The sequence below is a fragment of the Gymnodraco acuticeps genome, unplaced genomic scaffold (assembly GCF_902827175.1).
Source record: "Gymnodraco acuticeps unplaced genomic scaffold, fGymAcu1.1, whole genome shotgun sequence".
Taxonomy (NCBI): Eukaryota; Metazoa; Chordata; class Actinopteri; order Perciformes; family Bathydraconidae; genus Gymnodraco; species Gymnodraco acuticeps.
Genome location: NW_022992149.1, coordinates 1,768,062 through 1,782,070, shown reverse-complemented (window position 1 = coordinate 1,782,070; position 14,009 = coordinate 1,768,062). Strand labels below are relative to the sequence as shown.

General features: G+C 42.1%; 1 protein-coding gene across 1 annotated transcript in view; it reads right to left on the bottom strand.

Annotated features, from left to right (window-relative positions):
- Positions 1–12,818, bottom strand: part of erbb4b (erb-b2 receptor tyrosine kinase 4b) — a 353,394-nt gene extending 340,576 nt beyond the window's left edge. Inside the window, 1 exon segment of the mRNA XM_034203950.1 lies at positions 12,452–12,818. Coding sequence (XP_034059841.1) covers positions 12,452–12,530 — 79 coding nt within the window. The 5' untranslated portion in view covers positions 12,531–12,818.
- Between the last annotated feature and the right edge of the window lie 1,191 nt (positions 12,819–14,009).

Here is a 14,009-nt window from a genome sequence, read left to right as displayed (position 1 = left end):
CAAAACCAGCAGACCAATCACAAATGTGCTGAATAAGGAGAGATATATGCTGCATCACGCCAAGTCTGAGGAAAACCAAGGACCATTCAGGCATTTGGAGAATTTCTAAATGTGTTATGGTGTGCAAGCTACATAGAGTTGAACGGCTGTTGAATCAGGTCGGACCGTTTGAGTCTGAATACGAGTAATAGCAACAAACATAGAGAAGCCAGGAGCAATATACCTAAAAAGTAATTTAAATGATGCAATTAAAAAGTCTAACTTCTCTGCTATAAACACATTTATGCACAACCTGCTTCACCCTAACTTCATCATGTCTTGATTATTAGCTGTGTGTGTGTATGTGTCTTGGTCGGCATAAGGCAGAAAGTCAGGTTAGCCTGCCGGGTCCTCGAGGGCCCTTACTGAGTCTCCATTAGGCTGATGAGGTTTGGCAGCTGAAGTTGCTGAAGTTAGTATTGAGCTTCAAACCTCCTCATGGCTAGGCCTAATTAAAATGCAGACCTCAGACCTAATTTAAAGATAATTAGCTGCAGGGTTCTGCTACCACCACCTAAGGCAAGGATGAGTTGTGTAATGTGTGTAGTAATGCATGTTAAATGGTAGTTTTCCAGGGGCAGACCAGTTGAATGAAACTCACATAAGCAATTCGGTGGATGGCTTTACCCAAAGCAGTTTACAGTGTCATAGGTGCACACAAGCTTTCACTCAAACCCCCGTGGAAACTGACTCTAACTGAGCAGGGAAACATATGTTTGCATACCGAGCTATGGGACCAAAATGTTAAATTACTGGAAAAATCTCCAACAACTGAATGAAAATCACTTTACCCCTCTTAGTCATCATAAAATGCACATTGATGCAGAGTTTGTGTTTTTTTTATACACAAAAGGAACCAATTGGTGTAGCTGCGTTTTTGGTGCTTTGCGATAAACTTTCCGACCCTTGGAACCGGCCCTATGTTTTCCCATTAAGCTAAACAGACAGCTTGACATTTTCCAGGTTAGAGGGGTCTGATTCAGGTATGTTTTATTCATCCTATTGACTTCACATTGCTGCCAAGACAGACAGAGAGCAAAAAGCCTGGAGTGTGGTAGACGGCGTTGAGAGGGAGAGCAGAAGATACCTGTTGTTGTTGTTGTGTTTACTGCTCAAATAGCCAGACACGGCTATGAGACAGCTGGGTGACACACACACACTATACTCATCACCATGCAGTCGGAGAGATTAGGAGATATTGCCAGCACTGAGAGTCTGAAGCTGCTTTTTTTAAATGGGAAGATTTGAGGCAGGCAGGTGCGGTGCAGAGGCAGGAATCCATCCCAAAAGAGTGTTATACTTCGGTGTATTAAGCCTTAAGAAACTGAGTACATAGAGAAACAGCTAAGCTTGAAAAGTCTCTTAATTTGCACTGTCTATTCACTAAAAGCTTGAGATGTTCTGAGAATGCAGAGAACTTTGGTAAAAATGTTCTTCTTGTTTACATAACAAATTGCTTCAGGTTTGACTTGTTGAATCCTGGACTGGGCCCATCCCTCTGCAGACAATGGTCATGAGATACATGCTTGCCTCATCTACAGGCGTGTCACGTGGGGTGAGAAGCCGGGAGTCACGGCGGGAGCCTCCTCCAGGACAAAGCACTTGGGGTAGGGAGACACTGCGGGCCTTGTTCCCTTTATCTTGGCTCTATGTCAAGTGGGTGTTTGCTTACTGGGAGGTACAAGACCCCCCCTGGAGGGCGACGCAGCACACAGCCTCGGCTTGATTCAACGCAGGGACGTATATTCGCAGGATTTACTGTACGTGTATTAATGATTAAACATTGACTATTTCTGTATCAATAATAAACAATAGTTACACCTTATGACTTTGAGAACATCAGATGTGGATTATATACTTGCATTATACTGAAATGCATCTTGAGCCAATACTACATGATTTGATTATGATGTGTTTTATATTATTGAATGAAGCCCTGCTTTGATGTTTGCTGTTCAGTGAACGGGCAACAAAACGTAGAATGCTTATTTAATCTATACATGTATTTTTCAAACATATAAATCCCCTTTAGGGTCTTGTACTGTATGTGCTCAAAACAGTTACAATACTAAGTGCTTTGAAACCAGTAAACACCCCCATCTTAAATGATAAACACACTGGTTGACAGCGAGCATTGTTTATGTGCAATAATTCCATCAGGAAAAAAGGTCTCCAGATGTTGCACCCAGCATTAGGTACATTATTGAGAGTCATTACCTTTAGTGTGCTTTCAGTTACATTCATTGTATTAGTGCAAAAGCCACAGTGTGATGCAATGGAAAACAGAACAGGTGCACTGCTTATTCACCCTGGCAACCCTGGCAAAGCATGCTGGTCAATAGGGTCGAGTACACCCCCTTTCCTTCCTTTGTCTTTCCCTGTGTGCCTCTCCGCAGCATCTGGCTGAATCTCACCAGTGTCCTTGCGAACGCCCTCGGGTGAATCGGGCCATGTCAAACCTGAATCCATCAATCACTCTGCGCCAGCCAAGAGGGAGAGAAGGGGGCTGGAAAGGCAGTAACAGAGGGATGAGCGCTGGGAAGACGAGAAGGGCGGTTAGGGTGAAGTATAGCCACCAGTCCACCCTCTCTCAGCTTCATTTTTTCTCTCTCCCAACCTCGCCGTCTCCAACTACTAAAGAAACTCCAACTCTAACAGAGCCATCAGGTCACAAGAGGGACTCTCAACTCATTCTAATCAAGGTGTTCACAGACCTAAACACATGTCTGGGGAGAGGAGATGAGGACAAGGAGAAAGGAAGAGACCAAAGGAGACAGAAAAAAGCAACATGAAGAAACTGAGGAGAAAAAGAGTAGCATAAGAAGGGCGGACAAGGAGGGGGACACAAGATAAGCCATGACAACAGGAGCAAAAAGAAAAAGGTGAGAAGCAGCTACGGGTGAGCCTGTCAGCAGGTGCGAATGTGTGTGTGTGTGTGTGTGTGTGTGTGTGTGTGTGTGTGTGTGTGTGTGTGTGTGTGTGTGTGTGTGTGTGTGTGTGTGTGTGAGTGTGAGTGTGTGTCCTGTGCAGAATGAAGTGTCTCTGTCAGAGCCCCAGCTTCCCCTCTGGGCCTCTGCTGATTAATTGTCCGTCCAGCTCCTGTGATAGCGACCACTTTAACCAAGACTCCCAAGACACTCACTACCGTCCCATCCCCGCCGAAAGACACCTCTCCTCCCATGTTCCCTGCTGCCTGCCTGCCTGCCCTTCTCTGGGCTAACATTAGGAGAATTCACCCCCCCCCCATCCCTTCTTTTTTTTTGGTCTTTCCCTGGCTGCTACAAATAATCTTGCATCAGCACCCCATTCACCTTGCCGTCAGGGGATAATGTCTCTCAGTGGGGGAGAGGTTTTGAAACAAAGGCAGGGGGCTGCAAACAGCACGATGTACAGTGTTCCCCCTGTGTGTTTACATGTGCTGAGATAAAGCACCCCTGTCTCTGGTAAACAGTCTAGCACAGCAGGGTCAAATGGCAGGGTTGACTTTGGACATGCACACACACACACACACACACACACACACACACACACACACACACACACACACACACACACACACACACACACACACACACACACACACACACACACACACACACACACACACACACACACACACACACACACACACACACACACACACACACACACACACACACACACACACACACACACACACACACACACACACACACACACACACACACACACACACACACACACACCACACACACACACACACACACACACACACACACACACACACACACACACACACACACACACACACACACACACACACACACACACACACACACACACACACACACACACACACACACACACACACACACACACACAAATTAACTTCAAAAGAGATGGTACCAAAAAAGAGATGTTCCAGGGTAGTAATTTTTCTTTGCACAATGGGTTCACTTTTGAACAATTAGGCATGAATTCAAAATAAATGTGCTTTTCTACACTGTGAACAATAACTGTCATACTCAGCATTGTCCCCTTTCTTCCCCCTCCCTCTCTGCCAAGCTGCTGCAGCGTAGCACTCATCCGTACGACCATATAGCCAGCTCCGAAAAGCAGCCAAGGTCAATTGCCTATCCTGCTCCCCTCATCCTGTGCTTTATGTACCTTCACATCCAGGGAGAGAGAGCCGCGCTATTTCTGCTCTGCTGCAAGGTGACTGCTGCTTCACATCAGCGACAGCCACACTAATAGAGGCTCGGCAGAGTACTGAACATTTTCTTTACCGTTGAAGAGAGATGTATACAATTCTCTTCATGTACAAGTACAATGTTGTTCATGTCCCTTTTAAACGAAAAGTACAAAGATGCTCATATCTGTCATGATTGTAAACCCTTAAAAACCTGAATTAAAAAAAACATACAAAATCATTTATTCTGCATCTTTTTAAGGAAGTACTCTACCTTCGTTTGATGTGGAAGGTGCATAAATGTGAGGACCATTATGTTGTCTGTTGATGAATAATACCGACTCAATTATGATTATTATAGAATTGTGATTCCTGTATTTCCTGGCTCATGCTTTTGTTTTGAAACACAATTAATGTTCCAATAAAAACTCTCAAAGCAGTCAAATCAACATTGGAGTATTCACCCAGAAGTGCTCATATTGAAGAGATTTTTATGTCGGAAAATATATTTAAAGATCACTGCCTTCATACAAAGGTTCAGCCCTCAAGAAGCACACACATTACAATTATTAAAATGAATGTAATGTCCAACATGACACTTGAGGACTTGAGGGATCAAAGCTGAAAAGACATACCCCTGTTGACAAATAGGAAAGCATAACCTTTTTATTTGCTTTCTACTGCCTCAGCCTTTTTTTTCTTTCTTTACTGCAGCTAATCCTCCTCATCCACATCTCTGATGAAGAATAACAACTCTCCTAACATCAGGGTTGTTTGTTTCTTGTACTCAATTTGACATGTTCTGGTATTAAATGGTAATGTCATAGTCGTTACATGTAATTCCTGATGATTTTACAGTGAGATAATCCGCTTTTTTATTGTAAACTGCTAACATTTCACAATAGGATTATTTATGTATTTGGTGGGATGTTTGGTGCAGCCATTTTTCACTCTTGCATGGATAAACTGTTTCCCTGTAATATCTTCACCTCTGCCTCTCTCTTTCTCTCCCAGATGTCTCCTTACAGCTGCCATGACTGACTGCAAACTCATTTATTACAGGTCACAAACGCCAAGTGCTTCATTTAAAAAAAGGACGCCAACCCCCCCTCCTCCAACACAAGTGAAAAATGGACATGCAAGAATATCATACAGGGCACACTGCTCCATTAGCACTAAACGGTGGCCAGCAGCGCCCAAAAGATGGGAAGGGTTTGAGCAATGGAAGCTTAACGAATAGACAATAGGGATAGTGACGCATTTCATTGTACGCAAATCACAATTACTGCAAGTACAATGGAAAGTCAACAAAATACGGTTACTCCTTTTGCAGATGCAAGGTGACTGAGATAAGTGAATAATACAATGAACCATTACATTTTAGGTTCTTGTTGTGAAAAAAAAAAAAAAAAAAAAAAAATGGTACAGTAACTTGCAAAAATGTTGTGCCAAGATTGTGTAGCTAGTTAATAAAATGTTACTTTTGTTTGACTTTGAACCTTAAAAGTCCAATCTTAAAGATTTACATTTCATTCTCCTCAGCGGCCTCTATGGCAAAAAGCAGTAACTGCACATGTGATTTATTTTTTAGGGAATGTTAACCCATTCATAATACTGCAAAGGCACAGGCTTTCATCAGTGGGCCACAGACTTAATCAACATATAGTATTACCGCATTTGGTGATAGACAGTGATTTAACAGCGATTTATCTCAATAAAAATATGACTTAACCCACTAAGCCTCTTTCGTATTTATTCAGGCACACAAATCACCAAATCAAGATTTTGCATGAAGCGTGTGTTTCGTCGGCCATATCAGATATCATTCAAAGCCCGTCTGTAATTACATTGTAAATGCAGATTAGCTATGAATATTTTATAAGGGGATTACTAAAAGAGAAAATAGACAGAGTGGGAGAAAGTCGAGAGAAATCAGGCCTTTAACACACACCCACATGCACAACTGCATGAAAAGCTTGTTTGAAGGTGGAGCTAGTCTTTCATGCCCAAGTTGTCAGCCTATTATCATCCTTTCATATGTTCGCCACCATTATTAACTCTGAGCGGGAATAGAAAAATTACACAAAAAGTGAGAATAAAACACATCACTCCAATATGTCAGGCTGTCGCCTTAGAGCGAGAAAAAACATTGCAAACCAACTCTTATCTTTGGACTCCTATTGAGAAACGTGGCGGTAATGAGTGTGTCTTAACAAAGATTAGCCATCATTTTCATTGTCATTTTAATGCTCCCAAATTATGTGGAGGCTTACAAAGCCACAGATGAAGGCAGAGTGTGGGTGGAGGAAGAGGAACAAGCAGACACTGGAGCAGAGAGAAAGAGTCTCTGGAGCTCTGTTAGTCTGTCAGTCACCCTCTATCCTTCCAACCATGCAGCCCAGAAACAAACACTGACAGACAGTCGCCACACACAACAACACACGTACAGTACATGCACATATGTTTTGCCGACCCTTTGTCGCCACATTTTGAAACTCTCAAAACCGGGATGTCAAAGGGGTCGGTGTCTGACAGCCTTTTGCAGCCCTCCAGGAAGACGCGCAGGACAGACAGGCTTCTTGTGAGAAGAGTAGCAGCAACAACAAAGGGGATCAAAAGTCTGACAGACATACATGATGCGTTCAGATTCGGGACATCCACATTGTCTATGAACACAGGAGTGAGGGCTTTCAAAGGGCCTCTACCTCCCTTCATTTGCCTTCAAAGGCCCAGAATGAAGCAGTATGAGTACGTGGGTATGTGTGCAAAGTGTGTGGGAGTGCTCTAATGTGTGAGGAACACTGGCACCAGTCCACACTGACAGACAACTTTGTGTGATCCTCTACAAAAAAGTGCACCACCTTTCAAAGTCTGAAGAAAATGTTCATTAGAGTTACATTCTGTGTTTGGCGGAGTTTGGTTTCAAATTCTGTCTAAATGTCGGTGAAACTGAGATTAAAGTTTATTTTGTGTCAATGTTTTACTTGTTGCTGCTTGTCTTTGTTGTACTATTTGTACTTTTTTATAAATAACAGAACTTTACCTTTTGTGCAAATATTGCTTTTACCCCGAGAGCCTTGAACCTTGCATCAACTGCGATACAGAGAGAAAGAAGCAGCGATCTCTGACTGAGTGACAGATGTCTGCACAGCGCATGTCCCCTCATCGTCTACTCTAGCCTCTTGTTTTTCCTGTGATTCTATTTCAAGACACTCAAAACGGCTGAATTGTAGCAGAGGCCCCGAGCATTGTATTGTTTTCCATGCTGCCAGCTCTACTTGGTGGCCCTTAACGCACATTTGCCAACCTAATTAAAATGTAGCAGATTGATTTCCCCGCTAAGGAAACTTAAGTCCCCAATCTGTCTAAACGAGCTGTGGTATATTGTCAAAGACATCAAGCAGGACCTTGCTTGTGTTTGTGGATTTCGCACTTCCTTATTAATGAAGGAGTGCTGGACTGCTGTGTATTCGGCACCCTGGCCCATGTTGCACAGAGGCTATCCGTCTTTCCCTTTTGCTCCTTTGCCTCCTTTCATTCTCTCACACACTAAAACTCAAAGCTCACTCCATTTCCAGAGAGCAAAAGGAGAAACCATAAAAAGCAATACAACATAGAGGGAGAGAAAAACAGCATTAAGCATTCAATTTTAAACAAACCCTATCCAGTTATCTAATTGCATATAAACCTCGCTTTAAGCATATCATTTGAATGTAAAATACTCAGCTGGCAAAATCATACATGCATGTACAGAGATGTGGGATACTCCATTTAAATTATGGTATCCTTTTAATAGCTGAGCCGACACTAAAGCATGGCAAAACACACGCATGTGTAGGTTGCGTATATATCTGCAAGTGATAAATGAGGGTGCAGAGCCTGTAAAGGTCACATGGGATATGATCCAATCATTTCCGCTGGCTGCAGACAGACAGACTGGTTATTAGCCTATCAACAAGTCAAAACAATTTCTGCAGCTGCATCTTCAGAAAGAAATAATAATAATACAATCCCTCCGTCATCTGTGGTAATCTAATATATTTTGGAAGAAAGGATACAAATACAAAAGACATAAGTCCCTGTGGTGGTAATTAAAGAATATTGTGGTAACATCACAGCATATTAAAAACAAAAAACACCATTATGGACAATAAGGTCGCAGACCCAGTATTGAGTAGGCCACTGCACTGAGCGCTTTCAGTCCCTGTTGGAATATTAGAGTGATTTTTCATGAGGGATTCTTGGGCCGCATTGTGGGTGCTACACATGTATTATTGATACCGGCGGTTCAAAAGCAGTTTGTTTGTTGAGAAGTGGAGAGATTTATAGAAGACCTAATGGTTTCCACTTCTACAGTCTAGATTACAAAAACAAAAGGTTTTTTATTCTTTATCTGGCTGCAGGGTGAAATCCCCCGGAGAGGAAAACACAATCAAAAGGTTAGAATTTATTTTCTGCAGAAAATGACTTGAGGCTTTTTTTCTTTCTTGTGACAGTTAGTGACACATGGCAAGGACAATAAGACACCATTAGTATGCTTTTATAACGGACTGAAAGGACATCAGAAGGAAAGAGGAAACAATAACATGATAATCTACGTGTGAAATACATATTGACTATTTGTAAAAAGACATGGCAGCAGGATTTTGTGTTGGATGATAGGGTTTAACAGATTTGTCAATACAATGAATGGCCATTAAGTTCCTCCTCATCTCTTGCAGAAAAAGAGGAGATGAAAGCACCGAGGATCACACATGGAAGTGGATCACCACCTAATCAAAGACTGCCATTCTTCCAATAAAAGCCTGGTGGCGGTGAAGGGTCAGCGCTCCTTTATCAGGCGACAGCAGGCAAAGATATGACTGTGAGAGGGCTTTGTGGCGAAGCGGAGCTGTGTGGCCCTCTAAATGTGACACCATTATTTCCTTACACAACAGCAAATGGTGTACAAGAAGTGTCAGTCTGCAGCACGAGTGTGAGAGTGCAAAAAGAGAAACAGAAAAGGGCATCCTCACTGCTCCTTTTTCTAGATGAGCATCTCTGAGCCTCACTTGATCGCTTGTAAACATTTTCATCAGCTAAAGACTGGAAATGAACTTAATAAAAAGTTAGTGCCACAATAAAATCTAGAATGCAGTAGAGGGTATAATCCCCAAACTTAATCAACCATCATTGCATTTTTAGAAGGTTATCCATCCACCTTTTGTGTAGAATCCTTAACGACTTAAAAAACACTCAGTAACCGTAAGACATAATAAACTGTTGTAAAACAGGGTCATTTAAGGGTGCAGTTTATCTACGTGCTAACTGAAAACACTGTCCACAAATACACACACACACAGTTGTATTTGTAGCAGATGACACTCCTGTGTACAAAATATTTTAATATTCATAAACACAAATTGAGTTTTGGAATGTGGCCATAAGGTTTAGAATTGGCATCTGCATGTATTCCCCATCTCTATCCTCCAGCTCAGTGTGTCAAATGAAAAGCAGTGCAGGGCACCTTGCAGACAGGTGGGCCTGCTGTGATGTGGAAACCTATTAACTCAAGTGTAGATGATTCTGTGTTCAATTTAATTATTTGGGGAAGTTACACCATGCTTATGCACTTCAGTAAACAAACTAAAACTATAAGTCATTTAAATGTTCTGATTTTCACGGTCGCATTAAATGTGAAATGTTGAAGATAGGAGATTTGAAACTATCAGAAATTGAGTATTACGTTTTTAATGATCATTAAAAAGCATTGTTGGATGCATGCTTTCATCCAACAACCTTATGAGAAAGCACTGGTGCAAGTGAGCGTTTCCCTATAACATTGTACATTATGCATTATAATAATCCTCAGGCTACAGCCTGCATACAAAAGCGAATAAAACAGGCAGCAACTCGTTCGCGCGAGCAATTTCACACAAAAACCCAAGCGCACATACATTTAATCACTTTGCCTTTTTCTGCATTTGTATTCTCAGACAGATGTTAATCCGCGTTTAAACCGATAATTGTATAACCTGCTCTTACTACGTTTGTCCCGGACTCTCTTTTGTGTTCCCTTAACTTCCAAATTCATTTTTTTTACATGAGGAGCCCCACCAGGGGATGGGATTAGCCTGTTGAGAAAAAGACAAACGCCAGTGTCAGCTTTGTGCTGGATTCTCCCGTTTCCGAAAAATGCACCAGGCAGGTTTTTGAAACACTTAGTCCTATCTCGTATCTCTATTTTCATTTTATAACAAATCTGCTTTTCCTGCCCGCCAGATTTTATGGACACGCACTGCAAAAATAACAATCCTTTATAAATCGTACAAAAATAAATCGAAACTAAGGCATTCAAAGATAAGTATTGAAAACAAGGACGTTTTTTTTCTGAAATGCCCAAAATAACCCACAAATACAAAACCTTGAATACGTCTTCGGACATACTGAGAGGAGGAGGCTGTCGCCCGAAGACATGTGCCAGTGTGTCCTTCAACATGTTTTTGACAAGTGAAACAGAATATTAAAACATGCTATTTTCTATACCTTTTTTCTACAAAGGGAGGGAAATGACAGGAGGACACGCACTTCTCTAGTTTTCTCTGTGCGTTAAACTGTGTGCACTCACTGGTTTTTAGGATCTTTCAAATGTGTACGTTGCAAAACATGTCTCATTCAGAGTTGTATTATTTTCAATTTAAAACAATCTGTTCTAATTGGGCTTAGGCTGTGAGAAAAACAATTTCACTTGTTTTAAGAATTTCAAACTGCAAAAATAGACCTATCCTCTCCTTAAAAACAACTTAATGACCAGAGAAAAACAACGTGACACAGAATGGGCAAAATAGGAATTATCTCACATAAATTACTTATTTCCAACACTGACTGGGACAATTAAATAACTATAAAAAATGTTTTCCATTGCACTCTCATTGCGTAAGATGTTTAATGCAATATTCTCATATCAGTCATGCCAAACAAGTATTATGCATAGGTGGATCACACACAGGGGGGCTTGCAGGGGGTCTACCGTCACTAAAAAATGAGAAAGGGGAGAACCTGCGTAAAAATAAAGGATATATCCATATTCTCTCCAGTTCTCATTCTCGTCCTGCCCGAATGTAAATATGTATGTGGATGAGGATTTTGTGTATGTATCCATTTGGCAATAGTTGTTGTTTACCAGCACTTCATTCTCTCTCTCTCGCTCTCTCTCAAACACACGGTAAGCGCACCTTTACTTCCCTGTGCGTAAAGAGCGCCGCTGCACTGTACAAACGGTACTGCCACTGCCTGTGTGAAGTCCTATGTGCGCAACAACACAGACTGTCAAACTGTGGGCCACGGGATCCCTGAGGGGGCTCACTAAAAAATGAGGAATAATGTAATTTCACGGTAATCCGCTTTGCTTTGATCCCGATTAAAGAATGCATATGGATGAATGTGCACACTGTTATCACCCTCTGCGCAGGTAAGGCATTTACACAGATCAGAGCCAAAAAAACAATATCATATTTCCAAACCCTGCAGGACTTTTAACCTAAAATTGATCAGAATATTGCCCTGGGAATGACAACGCCTGCGAAGCTTAGATCTATTAAAAACAACCTGCTGTGCAATAAACGAACGTTTCAAATAAATAAGGGGGGGGGGAAACGATAGAAGTGTGACAGTTTTGTCTCGCTACTATCATTGTCATTCGGGGATGAACTAGTCTTGAGGGGAATAAAGAACAGAGGAAAACACGAACTTTTGAAACACATCAGACAGCTTGTCTAGCGACATGAAGACAAGAGCACAGTAGCCTGTTGTAAAGCGAGCTGTCACTCCTCTGTGTTTGTCCACACTGTGTCTGAAAGGACACGTGCTTTGGACAATAAATGCTCTCCTTTGCCTCTAAATTCAACAGTGCCGCTCTGTGCACAACGAAGACCGAGCGAGTAACTGGCACGGATTCACTCAGCCCATCGTAACACAACCTGCCATCTGCTCAAACCGGCACCTGTGTTTCAGCAGTGCTCAGGTCAGCCCCCTTTCAGGTAAATACCACGGCTTTGACTGAGACGTTTCATCAACATTATGGGGCTGACTGATAGGGGAAATGACAACTGCAGGTGTAGAATGTTTCTGTCAAGTGCACATACCCTTTATTACGTGCATACACAGAGCAAAAATAAGCTCTATTGACAGTTGTTTTCCCACTGTGCGCACCGAGCAGCACACACACAACTGCGCACCGGGGAGCACACGCTAGCGTCCACTCACCTGATTGTGAAGAGCTCGACCCGAACAAGAGGCAAGTGAGGAGAAAGCCGAAGCAACACAGGGCAGTTGTTGGTTTCATGGTTCTGCTGGGCAAGTATCTCCTTTAAATTCACATGTCCAGCAGCGTATCCTTCCTTGAAACAGCCAGAACGGATGAGTCGTTTGTAGCCTCTTCAGCCTGGGAGTTTGGGGACTTTAGTCGCTTTGACTAAGTTGACAGTTTGTCCGACAGTCTTCCGCCTCGCCTCACGGTGCCTGATGGGCTAATTAGGGACTGAGGTGAACGCAGAAAGTGTCGAATGATAGTTTCCAACGCGCGCACTGGAAAGCTTGTCTAAACAGTAAAAAGCAGTACTCATGCCATTACTCCCCGACTTGGATACAGTATGCAGCTGTAGACTCGTATTCTTCAGACACACCTCCGAGCTGCTGAGCTCCTCCCACTAATTCTGTGATTGGCACAGGTGCATGACAATCAACCTAATCCCCGACGGACACAGCTACATACGCGCTGCTATTGGTTGACTCAAGATGCCAAAACTTCATGAATTTGTGCGTCGGCTCCGTTGCACCTGTCACATTGAACACAGCCGAGATGAACGCTGTGCTAAGGATTTATAGGCGTAATGGGTGAAATCGAGCTGAATATCACTGACAGGTGGCTTTCACATGTGCTTTGGAAGATTGTATTCAGATTTGATATATGGTCTCATAATCAAGGTGTTTGTGATTTAATTCTGAATTTAACTCAGCACTGTGTTTGAGAGTGAGGTGAGAGTATGCATAGTAGCCTATATATTAATATTTTTTTATCAGGATAATAAGTAATTCATTTAGCTTTCTTAAGTTTCTTTATTTTTATAAATAACATGAGGCAAATAGGAGGAATTTTGGAGGCACAGTTATGACACAATGTACTTTTTTCATACTCTTAAGGGATTTCCATTTTGACTTCAGTTATCCATTACAGTTGTACATTACAGTTGAAGGAAATATCTCTAGTCTATATATACAGGGTAATCATTTCCCAAGGGTGGCTCAGTGTAAATGACACAAATAAAAGTCAAATAGAACGTTTAGATAGTGACGTTATTGTGCTCACTGAGCTATTTGCAATAGTTTGACTTTGTGGTGACAGAATACATAACTAAGATAATAGGAGCATATAGGAAACAATGTGACAAAAGGTTATTACTTTCTGAACCAGCTGCTGCCTACTTTCACACTTTTAGAAGAAGGGTGAACCTGCCTCCTGTGGTTCACAATATGCCTGCACATCTGGATAGAAATCATGCACTCTGACTCTCCCCCGACCCTAAGTTCTCCAGACACGCACACGCACGCGTGCGCACACACACACACACACACACACACACACACACACACACACACACACACACACACACACACACACACACACACACACACACACACACACATGCAACCACAGTCTGAAAAGGCTTTAAATACTTTAATATTGTTTATGATGTTCATCTTAGGCTGTTTTTCTTGTGTAACCAGGTAAAATAGGGGAATCTCAACCCCACATTTCTATAAT